This window comes from Phytophthora sojae, assembly GCF_000149755.1.
Source record: "Phytophthora sojae unplaced genomic scaffold PHYSOscaffold_14, whole genome shotgun sequence".
Taxonomy (NCBI): Eukaryota; Oomycota; class Peronosporomycetes; order Peronosporales; family Peronosporaceae; genus Phytophthora; species Phytophthora sojae.
Window position 1 is genome coordinate 904,564 of NW_009258128.1, and position 16,246 is coordinate 920,809.

The 16,246-nt window shown below is 53.6% G+C and overlaps 8 protein-coding genes across 8 annotated transcripts; 4 read left to right on the forward strand and 4 right to left on the reverse strand.

The window, feature by feature from the left end:
• Positions 1–499: 499 nt before the first annotated feature.
• PHYSODRAFT_532126 (hypothetical protein) lies at positions 500–2,539 on the forward strand (the record flags this gene model as incomplete). The annotated part of the gene is made up of 1 exon (XM_009539963.1): positions 500–2,539. One exon carries the CDS (start codon positions 500–502, stop codon positions 2,537–2,539), a length of 2,040 nt encoding a protein of 679 aa, XP_009538258.1.
• An 882-nt stretch (positions 2,540–3,421) lies between these two features.
• Positions 3,422–4,036, reverse strand: PHYSODRAFT_531778 (hypothetical protein; the record flags this gene model as incomplete). The annotated part of the gene is made up of 1 exon (XM_009539964.1): positions 3,422–4,036. One exon carries the CDS (start codon positions 4,034–4,036, stop codon positions 3,422–3,424), a length of 615 nt encoding a protein of 204 aa, XP_009538259.1.
• Positions 4,037–4,352: 316 nt separating this feature from the next.
• Positions 4,353–5,387, reverse strand: PHYSODRAFT_531651 (hypothetical protein; the record flags this gene model as incomplete). The annotated part of the gene is made up of 1 exon (XM_009539965.1): positions 4,353–5,387. The coding sequence occupies one exon, from the start codon at positions 5,385–5,387 to the stop codon at positions 4,353–4,355; it is 1,035 nt and encodes a 344-aa protein (XP_009538260.1).
• A 1,209-nt stretch (positions 5,388–6,596) lies between these two features.
• PHYSODRAFT_531831 (hypothetical protein) lies at positions 6,597–6,989 on the reverse strand (the record flags this gene model as incomplete). The annotated part of the gene is made up of 1 exon (XM_009539966.1): positions 6,597–6,989. One exon carries the CDS (start codon positions 6,987–6,989, stop codon positions 6,597–6,599), a length of 393 nt encoding a protein of 130 aa, XP_009538261.1.
• A 4,162-nt stretch (positions 6,990–11,151) lies between these two features.
• On the forward strand, positions 11,152–13,275 carry PHYSODRAFT_246496 (hypothetical protein; the record flags this gene model as incomplete). Its single annotated transcript, XM_009539967.1, has 5 exons — positions 11,152–11,857; positions 12,101–12,247; positions 12,399–12,568; positions 12,599–13,067; positions 13,148–13,275. 5 exons carry the CDS (start codon positions 11,152–11,154, stop codon positions 13,273–13,275), a joined length of 1,620 nt encoding a protein of 539 aa, XP_009538262.1.
• A 452-nt stretch (positions 13,276–13,727) lies between these two features.
• On the forward strand, positions 13,728–13,925 carry PHYSODRAFT_414113 (hypothetical protein; the record flags this gene model as incomplete). The annotated part of the gene is made up of 1 exon (XM_009539968.1): positions 13,728–13,925. A coding segment is annotated over one exon (198 nt), but the record flags the coding sequence as incomplete, so codon positions are not given.
• A 201-nt stretch (positions 13,926–14,126) lies between these two features.
• Positions 14,127–14,690, forward strand: PHYSODRAFT_531666 (hypothetical protein; the record flags this gene model as incomplete). Its single annotated transcript, XM_009539969.1, has 1 exon — positions 14,127–14,690. One exon carries the CDS (start codon positions 14,127–14,129, stop codon positions 14,688–14,690), a length of 564 nt encoding a protein of 187 aa, XP_009538264.1.
• A 142-nt stretch (positions 14,691–14,832) lies between these two features.
• PHYSODRAFT_341628 (hypothetical protein) lies at positions 14,833–15,720 on the reverse strand (the record flags this gene model as incomplete). The annotated part of the gene is made up of 5 exons (XM_009539970.1): positions 14,833–15,081; positions 15,122–15,229; positions 15,300–15,335; positions 15,411–15,546; positions 15,656–15,720. 5 exons carry the CDS (start codon positions 15,718–15,720, stop codon positions 14,833–14,835), a joined length of 594 nt encoding a protein of 197 aa, XP_009538265.1.
• Positions 15,721–16,246: the final 526 nt, after the last annotated feature.

A 16,246-nucleotide genomic window follows, 5' to 3' on the forward strand; every position in this document is an offset into this window, starting at 1 on the left:
GCAGCTAACGACAAGAGCAAGAACTTTAAGTTCACTCAATCGCGGCTGCAACTGCAAGCATGTTGGCTCACCGCTGTTTCCTTTTGTGCGGAGGATGCCCCCCACTGTACCAGCTGGCCTTTTTGCTTTGTTTGCTGAGTAGGGGGCATCCTCTTGACGGGACAGGCTCGCTGAGCAAGCAAGCAAGGCGAAGCGGGCGCCGCCTCAAGAATGCTCTCCCATCGAGAGGATAAGTTTCGCTTAGATAGTCGCTCAGCCGGCAAGCAGCCGGACGACATCACCCTCGAGACGTTGAAACCAACACAAGAGGAGGTACATACAACATGGTCTACCCACCGACGATCGTCTCAAGGTCGAAGTCACGGTCCCTAGCTCTGCTAAGCGCTGCTTCCGAGGTGTAGCGCTGCGCTCGCTCGCTCTCGCTCCGCTCACTTTCAATTTTGCTCACCACCCCACCAAGCCACCTCGCCACACCCGACGACTTGACTGCAATTCCACGATGGTGCTGCGCAATTCCCTGTTCCAAGCTGCCGTGTTGACGACGGCGCTGAGTCTCTCGGCGGCTGAGACCGTCGAGAAGGAGGCCAAGTGGCTCTGGGAGAACGAGGAAGACCCGGCATACGCTGCCGACACGGGCTTCTTCGCGAACTTCCGACCCAACGACGCGAACCAGACGTGCTCCAGTGACCTGCACGCCACACCCTTCGACAAACAAGTGCGCGGAGCCAACCTCGGCGGTTGGCTCGTGCTGGAGCCTTGGATCACGCCTTCGCTCTTCTACCAGTTCTTGGGGACTCAGGAGCGCTACGGTGAAAAGGCCCCGGAGAAGACGGCGATGGATACGCACTCCTTCTGCACCGCGCTGGGCAAGGAGGAGGCGAACCGACAGCTCCGGATCCACTACGCCAACTGGGTCACGGAAGCCGACATCAAGGAGATGGCGGAGGCCGGCGTCAACTCGCTCCGAGTGCCGGTGGGCGACTGGATGTTCCAGCCCTACGAGCCCTACGTCGGCTGCACGGACGGCGCTGTCGAGGAGCTCGACCGCGTGGCCGACCTGGCGGCCAAGTACGACATTGACCTGCTGCTCGACATCCACGGGCTCAAGGGTTCGCAGAACGGCTTCGACAACAGCGGCAAGAGCTCCACCGTCAGGTGGACGTCGACTATGAGCACGCAGCCTGTCGGCGCCACGATGTTCGAACACTGGCCCGTTCGATCCGCCGAGTGGGTCGGCAGCTTCGACGCCGAGTCGGCCACGTACACGTCCATCAACTACGAGCACATGGTGCACTCGCTCGACACGGTCGTCGCGATCGTCGAGCGATACGCTTCGCACCCGGCCATCGTCGGACTCGAGCCTGCCAATGAGCCCTGGGAGCTCACCCCCATGGATCTGCTCAAGGAATACTACTGGCGCTCGTACAAGCGCGTGAAGGCGCGCGCCCCGCACTGGAAATTTGTGATCCACGACTCGTTCCGCTTCGGCGTGCAGTACTGGTCGCAGTTCATGGTCGGGTGCCCGGACATCGCCTTGGACACGCACATCTACCAGGCTTGGAACGCTCCGGGTACGCGCTCCGACTACTTCTCCAACGCCTGCCAGCAGAAGTACACCATCGCCGATATGGAGAACGCCGTCATGCCGGTGATTGTTGGCGAGTGGTCGTTGGGCACCGACAACTGCGCGATGTGGCTCAACGGCTTCAACGACAACCTGCCGGGCTTCCCCAACACGCAGTGCCGCATGGTGGACTGCCCCGTGCACAGCACCTACCTGGGCGAAGGCTTCCCCGGCACGCCGCTCGACATCACCAAGCCCATTCAGGGACCGTACGGCACCGGCCAGTCGGGTCCGGCATTCGGCAAGTGCCCCGTGACCAGCGACACGGCCTTCGAGCAGGACGACGACGCCGAGTTCGCCCGCAATTTAAACCTCAAGAAGCTCAACGCGTTCGCGCTAGGCCACGGCTGGTACTTTTGGAATTTCAAGACCGAGCTTGGCTCGCGCTGGAACTTCCTTGAACTGGTGCGGCAGGGCGCGTTCCCCAAGAACGTCTCGCACTACCACGACAGCGAGGACGTCTTCTCGGCCTGCGAGAAGGAGGACCGCGGTGAATTCCTGTGCGCGGCCAAGCGCGGCGTGCACCCGGACGACCTCGAGCGCGGACTCGACTACGCGTGCAGTGGCGACCATGTCGACTGCTCCGAAATCGAGTCCAAGCTCCTCACGCTCGAGGAGCGCGCCGACTGGGCGTTCAACGAGTTTTGGCATGCACACCGCCACTCGGGCGCCACGTGCGACTTCGGTGGCGCCGCGCACCTACTGAGCACGAACCACGTGGCCTCGACCCCGAATCTGGAGCAGCAGCAGCGACTGCACCGCGACATGCAGCCATCGTCGCCCGTGATGGTCATCTTCTGGAGCTTCGTGGGCGTGGCAGTGGGGGTTATTGTTGTGGTGGTCGCCGGCGTGCGCATTATGGCGCGCCACAAGCGGCGGCAGGAGTACTCGCCGCTCATGCCGGTGAACGTGTAAGATAAAATATTGCAATATCATACCCAATTGACTATACGCATGCACATTTCTTCCTGCCTTCTCAATGTATTGCAACCAGTTCGTGTTGAGATAGATTGGATAGGTAGACTTTTAATACAACATCCCAGCAATGGGAAGCTCCTGCAGAGCTGGAACTTCCATCCATTGAAAACCCAATGTCACGCCAACTCGCCGTAAAGACTCCTTACGGCGACTTGGCATTACTAATGAAATATCATTTTGGGCTGAGCGGAAGCGTCCCAGGCTAGACGCAGATCCCTCCATTGCACTCAGCCTACAGTGCATCGCAAGAGCTCCGGAGGCTCTCCAATCGAAACTGAACACACTTCACGCTAGCATCGTGGCGCTGTGGCTTTCATAGTTATTAGATATGTCACAAATGTTATTTACTTAGCGATCCTTATAAAATATCATATGTGCATCTGCGTCATTATCTTAAATGAGACGACGGCAAACAAAATGTTAGCTATCAACCTAAGTACGAATCGCGATTAAGGCGCATAATTGGAAAGAGGGATGTCTCCTCTTTCGTTTGAGCCCCTCCCGAGCTTCTGGTATGAAGAAACGACCGAGAACGAGACCGTCAAAAAATATATGTCCGACTTCAATCCCGAAAGGGAATTTTTTTTTTGATGAACTGGTGTAAAATTAGTCAGCGAATCCGACAATGTTGTCCGTTTTAGCTAATTCGAAACCTAACAGTGTTAGAATCTCACTTTTGTGCCGTCGCTTCAAATCACCAGGGGTATATTTTTGAATTGTTTTAGAAAATTTGATATCTGGATGTAAGTAACATTTTGAATGAACTGTGGACATAAGTATCATAATGATCGACTACAACCTTGGGCTGCCTATTCTTGCTCAGCAGGCAGATCCGCAGTAGCTTTGTGCTTCTTGATCAATTTTCTCGGTGTTGCGGACAGGAGGGGACAGCGTCTCGATATGGTCCGTCATCATCCGCTGCACCTTCTCCTTCGTGGTGAAGATCCCGTCAATTTGACGGCTCAAACTAATCTCTACAGGTTCGCTCTCGGGGCCTTTCTTGCAGACAACGACGCCCGGCTGCGATGCGTCCATCGTGAAAATCTGGAACTTCTGGATGCCGTCACGTCGTTTGTACAATTCGGTGAGAATAGGTTTGTAGGACTTGAACGCTGAGCTTCCGCGAGGCAGATGCACCGTGATTGAGCTCTTGGACGCCGAACTAACAGCCTCTACGAGATGGTTCATCGTCCAATAATCCGCTTTGGCCACGTGCTTGCGGATGTGGCCGAAACCACGGTCACAGGAGTTCTTCGTGTGCCCTTTGACAAAGAACTTGTAGTCCACGTGCTGTAGAGCTCCCATGTGTACTTGCGCCAAAAGAAACTTGATCACGTTGTTGTTTTTGTTCTGCCCTGAGCAGTTGTCGGCGTACACGGTCAGCCGAGTCTTCCCCGCCGGTATGATCTTGGTGCTGATGGAATGAGCCAGCATGGAGTTAATCTGGTCGCTCCCTTTACCGCTCGAAGTCTCGTCGTACGGATAGTTGGTTTGGATTCCTTCGTTCTCGTAAAAGTGCCGAAGCAGCTCACAGAGACCAGCGAGCAAAAGTTCCACTGCGAGGGGGTGTTTGACTCGCTCGGAAGTGTCAAGTTCTGGGAAAACTCCATCACGATGACAGCGTGGTTGACATCGGTAGAAGTCTTGTCCGTCTTGTACTCCCGCCTGTCAGCCATCAAACAAAATGTTACTAACATCCAGGTAAATCTGCCGAGTAAATCAAAATGTTACTTATGTCCGTATACAAAACTTACAGCATTCGACGCGCAGATTCTGTGTGCCGCCCCAGCGCCTCCGTCTTGTCACTGGTTACGCCGCCGCGCATTCCAGCGTGGTAAATGGAGCAGACGTCGCACACGTTACTACGTGGCGACCGAATTCGGATGGTTGGACAGTGAAGCGTCAAAATCTTCCTCATTGTCGACCGAGCGGGTTCACGGACGCGCAAGCCCGCCTCAACAAACTTGTGCATTTCGTCGTAGATGGTATCCCAGGTGAAGTGCGCTGGTAGTAACGTGTACATCTCGCTGCTGTAGTATTTCTGCGTAGTTCCGTCTTTCTTCTTCTGCATCCGCACTCGAACCGGCACAACCTCGCCGACCTCCTCGGCAAAAGACTGGAACCATTTCACCAGCCAAACAACGTTCACTTGAGCTGCATGCGTGTTGAGCCGGTTACCATGCGCCTTGATCGACATGTTACCGTCTCGGATGCGCATCTTGTAGCGCTGCAAGGTAATGGGGACTACTCCATAGCAGAGTGCGAAAGTGGGTCGGCACACATGACCTACGTAGGGGAGGATGTACGGAAACTTCTCACGGTCACCCCGTCCTCTCTTCCGCTCAACCGTGGGGGTCTGCATCAACACAGCCAGGAGCGTGTACAAGCTCGTGGTGTGCTCTTGCTTCGTCATCTGGTCCAGCGAGCACAGCAAGAACTCCAACTCACGAGCCTTGCCCTTGACGCACTCGTTCTCACACGCGTCCGCATGAATCACCTCAGTCACACGGGCTCGAGGACTCGCGTCATTCAAAAAGATACTAATATCCTCTTCATCTTCGGCTTCACTGCTCGCGCTCTCTGCTGTCGGCGGTTCCTCGTCGTCGCTGGGCGACGCCTCCGAATCAGGCGTAAGGTCGTCGTCGCTGCTGTCCTCGTTCACCTCACTCTCACTGGTAGCAGTGGGATCGACACCACAGGCAGAATCGTCGGCAGAATCAGGCTCTTCATCTGCTTCGCGACGCCGAGCAGCAAGGGGTGCCGTGGCCGACAGAGTCAGCGCCATGGAGGGGGACGTTGTGGCCGGCTGAGTCAGCGCCTGGGAGGGCGATGTCGTGGCTGGCGGACCCGACGTCGCGGCTGGCGGACTCGGAGCCGTGGCTGGCGGGCTTGGCGCCGAGGTGGCCGGTGGCGAGGTTGAGAGAGACAGCGCTGGAGGTTGCGCAGGCTGCGCAGTTGGCGCTGCAGCGCGCGAGGTCGGTGCTGTCGGCGTCGTGGGTGGTGTCTACATGGCTGTAGGTAGTGGTCCGAGTGGCTTTTCGAAATGGTATCCGTGCCGATACACCCCCTTCAAATTTTTGAAAATCAAAACTCCTCGTTTTCTCACGACTTCGTTTAGGTACGATTTTGAACCTGGCCTCTTTTAAGGCGATTATCTCGATAACTCTAAATGGTGGATAAGTAACATTTTTGTTGCCGTTGTCTCAAATATACTTTATCGTACGTGAATTTCATATATATATATATATATATCAAGTACGAGAATCTCATCATACTTCGAAACACCAATTATGGGAGTTTTAAGTTCGCTAAATTTGTAAACTTCAAACTATATCGTTTTTAATACTAAGGTCTTCTGTCAGTTTCGTGCCGTTCTTCGAACTTGCGGACTTACTGTGGCATAACTTTTCATTGAATTGCCCATTCTGAAATCTAATTGGGCCTGCTAAATCTGCGTGTTTAGGCTGAATTTATGCACTTCACGCTGGCCCGTGTCCATTTTGCAGGATTTCTTGTTATTGTTTTGAAAAAATTGTTGATTTGGAGTGAGCTGCCAGTTTCCTGCCTCTTTTTGATAGCACTTTCGTATGCTATGCAAATCCTAGGAGGATCATCACGGAAATTGAAAGTGACGCTGGATAAATCAACCAATAGACTACGAGAGTTTAACAAGGAGAAGATGCTAATTGGCTTAAACAAGTAGGCACAGAACTGGTTGTAGGCACGTAACTGGCACTTTACCTTAGGAGATTGATAACCTTTCTGTAAGTTCGGGCATAATAGAGAGATTTCGCAAATGTCCGAATCCGATTCCTAATCCAGTTTTCCTGGTGGGATTACGATAGAATAAGGTGTATTTAGGTTACTTACACTACACTGGTGTTTATTATTCCTACCGCGCCGTGCTGAACTGAACTCCCTTCCGTTCTCTGTATTGCATTTGAGATCGGGGTACAAGAGTCGACTCAGTCAGAGTCCTAGTTGAAAATGTAGATTAATGCATCGAAATCACCTCTTGCTCGTCACCGTCCGCGGCTGCGACTGAGTTGAAGATCCAGTGATTCACATCGTTTTCCAAGTAATTCAAAACAGTGTCCATCGGAAAGAACGACGCCTCGTAGCCAGCGGACGGGGCAAATTGCACGCTTCGCTGTGAATCCATAGCGATATTGGCTAAACCGTCAGCCATCTTATTGTTGTTGCGGTAGTGATGCGTCCAGCTGCGAACCCCAATTCGATCTGCCATCCGTCGTGACGCCAAGTAAAGTCCTTGTAGTGATTGAGACCGAGGGGTCCGTCGCAACTGCAGCATACCAATTATCACTGCGCTGTCACCCACTACATGCACATTAGGATGCTGCAGTTGCTCCACTCGCCGTAGACCCATGATGAGTCCAACAAACTCTGCACGATTGTTCGTGGTTCGTCGTTGAGCTAACGACATACTGTTGACCCATATCACTTCATGCGCATTTGTTTCAGGATCAAGCCGTACAATAACTGCCCCGCTACCTCCAGGGCCTGGATTACCTCGTGATCCACCGTCAAAGAATAGAAGATGCTGAATGGTTGGCGTCCGTGGAACCGGCTGCGGATGCTCTGGCTGCGCCTCCATCATCTCCATAAATGTGCTTCCTATCAGACATTTGGTGTCTGCCCGAGGGGCCCAGCGATAGCTGTTTATGACGGCAATGTACCCCCGCCGCAATTGTGCGCTCAATACCTGGCGGTATCGGATTTCAGTGACATCATTTTGAGGATCATCCGAAAAATACGCGCCAAATAACTCGTAACACTACAACGATCGACAGCGCCCCCATATCCTGCACAACGTCGCCGATGTTGTCCTGTACGGTGTTCCGGTCTTTGGCGGACATTTGATGGTGGTCAGCTTCTATATGGCGCCAAATATCCGGTGGAACAAGCGGAACTTTAAATTCGAAGACCCGCCGTGGCGTGACCAAAGTTGGATCTAGCCCTACTGCACACCATTTCTGCCAAAGCCCATCCCATAGAGCTACAGCATGTGGGCACGTCCAAAATACGTGCGCATGTGTCGCAGACGTGCTGGTATCGCACAAATCCAGCGGACAACGTCGTTCACCATGTTGCACATCATACATCTCCCCCCTCTTATGTTTGAGCCGGTAAAGCAACTGTACATCTAGTGGATATGCCCCCTGATCTTGTGAATCGAATTCCATTTAATAGTTGCCAATGCAGCTCCTATCGCAGCGGGTTCTGTTTTCCACTTGCCTGATGTCGCGGAAACTAGTGCAAGCGCTTTCTGTTGTCTCACCCGCCGACATCGGTCTTTGAACTTTTTCTTTGAGTGTCCCTATCGCCGACCAGCCCACATAGCAGCCAACCTCGCTGATCGTGGGTGTGGATGAATCACAACATGATGGACTGCACGTTTGACATGCTGAGCAACAATGCATGCCACATCCACCGACGTCAGGAACCGAAAGGTGTCAGGAGTCACAGATCCGGTGTGGTATGCAATCGTACCATCGCCTAATACGTAAGTGTGTTGAGGCGGGATCTCCACCCGATCAACCTGGTAACGAAGCTCGTCTAGTATCGGAGGTCTATATAGGATTTGTGGGAAATGAGCAACATCGGGATACGAAGCACGACAGAGTAGATCGTATACTAGTAATATCTCGATGTTGAGATGCAAGTGCCAATGTTGACATCGCAGGTGAATTGCTTAGCAGATTCCTTTGGCAATAACAAATAGACTGGTACTGCTAGATGTCCTAAACTGCTTCTAGAGCTCCTCAACATTATTTTCACAGTGATGAATACACGCTCGGCGTCGCACTCACCGTGCACGTAACCCGCTACATGGCAACGGGCATCACGACCGAGCTCGCGAGAAGCGAAACGATGGGCATGACGGCCGCACACCCACCTACGTGCATGTAAAGAAGAGGGATTCAACGTTGGGCTGGGGAATGTCAACATTGACATCGTGAGGCGCTGGAACTCCAGATCAGCGAGGCATCGAAGCTCGCCAGAAAACTTCACGGCAAGCATAGCGGCACCCGGAGCAGCGACTGCTGCACGGCGAGCATAGCTGCGGCAAGCATAGTGGTACAGATGAACAGCGAGCATGGCGGCGGCGGCGAGTGCGAACGTCGGGCAGCATTCCGGTGAGCCCGGTCACAGCGTCACGGCGACCGTAGCGGTAGCGGGGACAGCGAGAGCAGCATGACGAGCATGGCGGCGGCCGGCACAACCACAGCATCATGACGAGCGTGGCAGCGGCGGCGCGGGCGACCGTCGGGCAGCATTCCGGTGAGCACGGGAGGTCTAGCAGTATGTGGGCTCCTATATGTAGTAAATCGCAGTAAAATAAAGGAGGGGGAGGGGGTTCGTGTTCTTAGCTAGCGCGGTGTATTCCTCGCTGAAGTCACTGGCGTCTATTCGTATCAGTGTTGTCGAGGAACAGGAGGGAATTAGTGTGCTGTCTCGTGAGCTTTTGACCACCCAGAAACAGAGCTTTTTCGACGGACAAGATCAATGGTGCTAGCGCTCACCTATAGAAACCGTGTGCACGCATTGGTTGGTATTTCATATCTACGGGTACCGCGGTTTGTGAGGACACCACACTGGCCTAGGCAGCGAGGCGAGCGACGTACAGGCATCATTTCTATTGCAGAAGAACCTGCAAAAGTAAGTTACTATAGAACTGCAAAATAAATGCCCTCGTACTAGGTAGTCACTAAATCAAGAACTACTATAATTCGGAGTGCTTATCGAGGGTTGAAGTTGAAGCTAATAAGCCAATCAGCATTGGCTCAATCCAAAGGTCACACGAAATGGTATCAGCCTGGCTTCAGCCATCAAGCAACACACAGCTTTTCGCGCGCTTTCCAACTTGCGCTTTGAGTTCGCGCAACACGCAGATTTTCGCCCGTGGGTTCTCTCCGGTATCTACGCCAATCAGCGCCCTCATCGTTTGAATTTGCGACGTGTAATTGGCCAGCCATTTCGCGGCCAATCACGCTCGCGCTGCGATCCGTGCCAGAAGATCGTTTCGGCGCGCTCAATCCCAAACCTCATTTCCGAAACCACCAGCTACTGCTCCAGCGCGCTTCTCCAACTATGCCGTCGCCCGGCTCGCATCGACCGTCGCCGCCACGGTCGCCACCAAGCTCGCCATGCTGCTGATCATTACTCTGGCCGCCGCTATGCTCGCCGTGCTGCTGTCGCCCATGCCGCCGCCGCCATGCTCGTCATGATTCTCTCGCTGTGCCGTCCGCCGCCATGCTCGTCATGATGCTCTCGCTGTCCCCGCTACCGCTACGCTCGCCGTGACGCTGTGGCCGGGCTCGCGGAAATGCAGGCCGACAATCGCCCACGCCGCTGAGATCGTCCAGGAGCGCAACGGGTCCGGCCAAGATGGCGATGTTGACTATCCCAGGTCAATGTTGACTTACCTTATGTGTGGTTCACACATGGTCGGTGATATGGTGTGGTCAACATCAGAAGCAGCGGAATCTTGGAGGTTCGACTACATCCGACGTGTGAGAAATGGAGTTCAAAGCCCGACAAATCGTTGACGACTACCGGGCGTATTGGGAGGACTGCCGCGCGTATATGCAGTACCCGCCTCAGCTCTTCGTGATCATGAGAGGCCTCCCGGGCAGTGACAAGACAACGTTTGCTCAAGAGGTCGCTTGTTATGCAGCAACGCTTGATTTCCGCGCATCAATTTGCTCAGCTGATCTCTTCTTCCAGCGCGGAGGATCCTATGTGTTCGACGCAAGTCTGCTTTGGGAGGCGCATCGAAGCTGCTACGAACAATGCAGAGAACTCTTGTGGCGCAGCCCCGACCGTGGCGTGGATATCGTTATCGTCGACAACTGCAACGTTCGGATGGATGATTTTGAGCGCTATTAGGATCTGCACATTCCCTCGGACAAACTTGCGGTTGCTGCGTTTGAATGCCCCCTGGCATAGCGGAAGCAACACAGCTCTTGGAACGAGCTAATCGTGTTGGCCACGCTATCGCTGGTCGCACTTTCGTGGAGTACTTCAATATCTGGAGACACAACGCACCGGAGGAGCCGCGCCCCGACAACGAGGTGGACACCGTCAATGAGCTGCACATCGATAACGAGCTGACCACCGTCAATAGGCCGCGCGCCTGCATCATCACGCTGGAAGAGTTTATGTGTGATCGCTAACGTGCTCCGGCAATGCCGACGAGGTGACTGGTAGCTTCAGTAAATCTCTAATGTGACGTATCCACTCTTGTGTTGGCGCTTATCTCACCACTTCTGCATCTTTTTGTAAAGACAACCATGTGCATCTACTCGTACATATCTCATTGAGTCACCAAGTCGACTACGACTTGGAACGTGTCTACGCTGGCTTAGACACTCGTTACTGAAGCCAGCTCAACAACGACTTATACCAAGTCAACGTTGACTTAACGTCCTCTTGATTCCAAATCGAATTGGTCCACATCAATTTATTTCAACTGTAGGATTTGCGGTTTCACTTTCTCAAAGAACCTTGACTGCAGCAAAGTGCTGATGGCGATGCTGATGGCGAAGCGATCTCAGGCTGCAGAGAGCGAGGGAACTACTGGCAGTGCTGCTCGCCAGGCGCCCATGACGAGGAGCAAGAAAGCTGCTAAGGCGACGGACAAGCCAGCGACAAAGCGGACGAGCGCGCCTACTGACAAGTCAGCAAACGCTGCCAAGACCACGCCTGCCACCGGCAATGCCAAGCAGAAGCGGAAGAAGGGGAAAGGGCCAGACACTTCGCCAAGCACCCGTAAGCAGAGGAAGACTGCCAAGAAGACTGGCGAAGGATCCAACGGGACGACGCGCGAGTTGGGCGCCGCGAGTGCATCGGAGGACGAGGCGATGACTCGCGATGAAGAGACGACTCCCCTGGTACCCAAGCACGCGCTCCGGTCCACGTGCTTGGCTCTACAAAAGAAGATCGCAGACGAAAAGGACGAGCGCCGGCAAGGCCCACGGCGCAAGGCAGGTGATTACTACAAGATGGTAGACTACCAGAAGCGTGTGTGGGCGGAGAAATACACAGCTGCTAGGAACAGTGGCAACGACTTGGACTACGAGGCTTTGAGCAAGTTGACTCAATTCAAGGCGTTCAAAAACAACCCAGAAGAGCTCCATCGTCACGAGCCTGCGCTGCTGAAAGAGTTCTACGAGGTTTACTTAGCGGACCAAGCCCTGAAAGCAGATGCACACGCGCAGACCGCTGGATCGAGTTCGTCGAAGCTATCGCAACGTGGCGGAGCCGAGCACCTGGCGATCGAGCAATGCGACATCCAGGCGGCTCAGCAGCTTACCGCAGCCAGAAACCAAGCATCGCTAGCGTCAGACCAAGCTCCAGGGTCTCCAATCTAGCAGACACCCGTGGCCGTGCAGGTGGAAGGTGCCCCAGCTCGGAGCCTGCAAACCCACCCTTTGCGAGGGGAGTATGCGCATCTTGAAAATACCATTTCGCAAGCACTGCAGCAGTTCCGAGAGAAGCTGGATGAAGAGAAGCAGAAAGGGGCTCGACCGCTGGAGGAGGAGCAAGCACGCTCAAGGAGATTAGAGGAGCAGTTAGCAGCCCCTGCGAAGGAGCTGGCCGAACTCAGGAATGATGGCAGTGGTGATAGCAGTAGTCGTGATAGCGCATGAGTGGAAGAAGACGGCTGCAAAACTAGCCGAGAAGAAGGCGATTTCAAGTGGCTTACGCAACAAACTTGCCCATGTGGAAACTGAGTTGAATTTGCCGAAGCAATCCGTCACCACGCATGCAGACAATCTACTTAATGCGCAGGCTAGCCATGCTAAGAAACTCCAGGATGTTCACGAAGACATGAACAACCTCACGAGAGAGGTGGACGAGCGCAAGAAAAAACTGGAGGACCGGGAGAAGGAGGTGGCTACGCGAGAGAAGAATATGGAGAACAAGGAGGAAGAACTACAAGTAAAAGCCAAGGAGCTGTAATCTCATGAGGTCAAGCTCAAAGATGAGCGCCAGCGTCTCCAGAACGTAACGCATCGCCTGCAACGGGAGCGGGAGCAGTTGGACGCGGATAAAAAGAAACGAGAGGAGTCGAGTCGAGATAAACAACAAGGAGGCCGAATATCGCTGAGACAGGCGAAGATTTTGAATGAAATGAAGCGCCAGACCCGGCTCCTGGAAGAGCAGTTCAAGAACAACGGGTGCCCAGCTGCGTTTAAAGAGCTCGAAGCCAACCGCAACCGGATCGAGGAAGAGAGGACGGCGATGCAAGCAGAACGGGATGGAGTGAGAACGCAGTTGGAATCGATGAAGGCTGCGCTAGAGGCGGTGAAAACGGAGAACAGCGGATTGCAAGACACCATCGCGAGACGAGAGCTGCAGCTGCATACGTACAAGTATAGCGCGGTGACCGAGAAAGCTATCGAAGAGTCCACGGAATGGAACGCCGTCATCCGAGATGGTAAGCCGCTTGAGTTTCTGCTTCAGTGTGGTTTGGCATTGTATTGACTTCCATTGTCTCTGGATTGAAAAAAAATGTAGATAACACGAGCACAATGCAGAAGAAGCGCGACTTCATTCTGGGCAAAGTGAAGGAGGCGTTTGGATCGAAGACGGCGGATGCTGAAGAGTTCAAGGCTTGCGGTCGAGTTCTGGGAGAAAAGAAATGAGTTGGTCTACGACAAGACAGGTACCGTCATTCACTCGATGGACCACGGCAGATACGCGTGTGCATGCGCGAAGATTATGGAAGCAGTGGCTGCGTTTGAGAGTGCCATCCTGCTGTAGTTGTGTGTGCTGCTGCGTAACGATGAATGAATACACATTTCCAGGTCACCGATGACTTAGAGTGAGTCAACTTTGACTCGAATACGCTTGTTTTATTGATCGCGAAGTCAACATGGACTTAAACCAAGTCGACATTGACTCAAACGTACTAGTTTCAGTAATAGCGAAGTCAACGTCGACTCTGAACGAGTCTACATTGACTCGGTCGACAGCGACCCAACGTTGACTTACAAATCCAAAAAAAATAAACTCGGTTTCAGTATGAAACCCCAAAGGGTCGTTTTATTTGAGTTTGTATAGACAGTATCCGAAGCGAAAAATGACCGACTTTTGAGATGAAGAGGATCGCCAACTCGTTCGGCTCGCGGTGGTGTACGAGCATGCGGGAAGCCGAATCGACTGGGTGTCAGTGGAGAAAGACATGAGGCCGTCAACATGGAGCGCAACCAAACTGCAACAGCGAATCAAGACGCTCAAGAGACGATATGGCAATAACGTGCTGAGTTTCCCCCCACGCTATTTCCGCCCGCCACCAGACCGAGCAGGACTGCATTTGGAAGCCAAAGCGGCGTCTCCTCTACGGTTTTCGCCTTCACCACATACCATTGCGACCCTATCACCGCAATAAACCTACAACACCACTGAAGGACTATTCTGCCTACTCATCAGGCGTGATGTGCGCGCGAGTGAACGTCAGCTAAATACCGGGGGGATAACATTGGCTGGGGTGTCCATGCTGATTGAAGAAGCGAATATTCAAGTGAATGACGTGTTTCTGGATGCTGGATCCGGCGTGGGAAATGTTCTCGCTCAAATCGCTCTGCAAACGCAAGCATTTCGTGTGGTTGGTATTGAGATCCAACGTGACCTGGCCGCTAGAGGTATGGAGCTGATTGCGTCTAGGGCATCGCGCTTTCCACACTTGCTCAAGTTCAGCGTCGTCACCGCAGACATCCGCAATATTGCTGAAGGCAGCGATACTGTTATCAGTGCTGATCCAGACTCGAAGTTGGCTCAACCCAGCTCCCTTATCAGCTCCGCCACCCTTTTATTTTGCCACGACACTGTGTTCGAAGAAGATGTGGTTTTGGCAATGCGTGCTTTGTGCATGAAGCTACCTCATCTACCTCTGGTGGCGCTGACAACACGAGCGTGTCCGCGGCATCGTAATACGTGCCGAAATTCGTTTTGCAAGCGGTGGAAGTTACTGAAAACAATTCAGGTTCCGATGACTTACAGCAGCTCCCTTCGGGATTTACACCTGTACGCAGCTGAACCAAGATGGTCGATGCAGTAACTACGATCACTACTCTAACATTGCCGCCGAGGGTCACCAACAACTATGTATTAATTGCATGAAAATCAATCACAACTCTAATCAACTTCGACCTGCAGTTGAGTTTGACGGCGTAATGAAGCCGCTGTCGTCCCATGAGCTGTCATACGAGGTCGAGAACCCAATACAAGATGAAGTGTTCGTAGCGGACGAGCTTACTCGAGTCGATGTACGGCATCGTGGGCTCCGTAACCACCCAGCTGACCATGAAGACTCCATGCTTCAAGCCGCCGTTGTATCTGTCGTTCTTGGAGTCTTGCCACACCCCGCTGTCCCTGTCGTGCTCTTGGCGTCCTCCCTGCCGCTTGTTTCCACCTTCGGCATCGCGCTTGGACATTCGCTGTGAAGTCGACTCGCGTTAGGGTGAAGTGTCAGCACCCGCATGGTTTCACCAGCGGTGGGGGCACGTAGCTTAGGCGGGCGCAGATGCGCAAGATCGCCTCCTTGCTCAACTCCTGCCGGGAGTAGCCGGTGAACAGCTCGTCCTCAATGTAATACGCCTGTCGACAACAACAACACCAGCATGAGCCCTTAGATATGAACGCCAAAGCTGCCAAGACGCCGCCTTACCTTGTGGGGGTTGAAGATGGTGTCCAGCTCGCACACCTACCGAGTCCACAACATCTCTCAGCGTCAGCATCCCTTCTGCTAAAGCTCCAGTAGCCCTGACGCCTCACGTACATTGCCGAAATAGCGGTCGGGCTCCTCCACGAACAGGAGCGTCCAGCTAAATCGAAACAACTCGGTCTTCGCAGTGGCACCGGCAGAGCCGTGCTCGTAGCTCCTCGACCAGCGTACCACGCGCGTGTGAAGGCATCTATAGAAGGCAATGATACAAGGGAAAAGAAAGTTAACATTAGTGAGCGGTACATCCTATCAACTCAGAATTTTACCATAGCAGAGAAGCGCTAATCCTTCGCGGGCACCTGGCAATCTGCGGGTGTAAATGCTTGTGCGGTGGCCAATGGTGACGCGGAAGCCCGGCACCCATGCCTATCTACCTTTCAATGTGAGAAATCCACAAACAGATCGCATTGGCCAAAACGCTGTCGGCGGGACCTTGAAGAGTCGCAGTTACCCTGAAATCACGCAGCGACTTGTAGCCGTTCTTGTCACGCCACGAGGCGAAGTCTTCCTAACCACCTGTATGGCTTGAACCGGCACTTTCCTCCGAGGTTTTTCTTATCCCAGCAAAATCGGGATAACGGTCGCCGGTGGGTTAACGTCGGCAAGTCGAAGTCGAAAGCAGTACAAGCAGTTGGTGGAGAGCCACCAGAGCCCCGACGACGCCTTCACGTTTCTCAAGCTCGATGCTGCCGGGGGCCAGCTTCTAACCAACCCCGCCTTCAAAGTACGTCTCCAAGGTCAGCACTTGGACGGCGGACAGCGTCATGATCACGAAACTCCAGAAGCAATTTGGCGAAGCGAAGCTTGCTGAGATTCTGCAGGCGGCGACGGCGGTTAAGAAGACGAATAAGATCACCAAGAGGCTGCAGAAAGCGCAGTTCGAGTGCTGG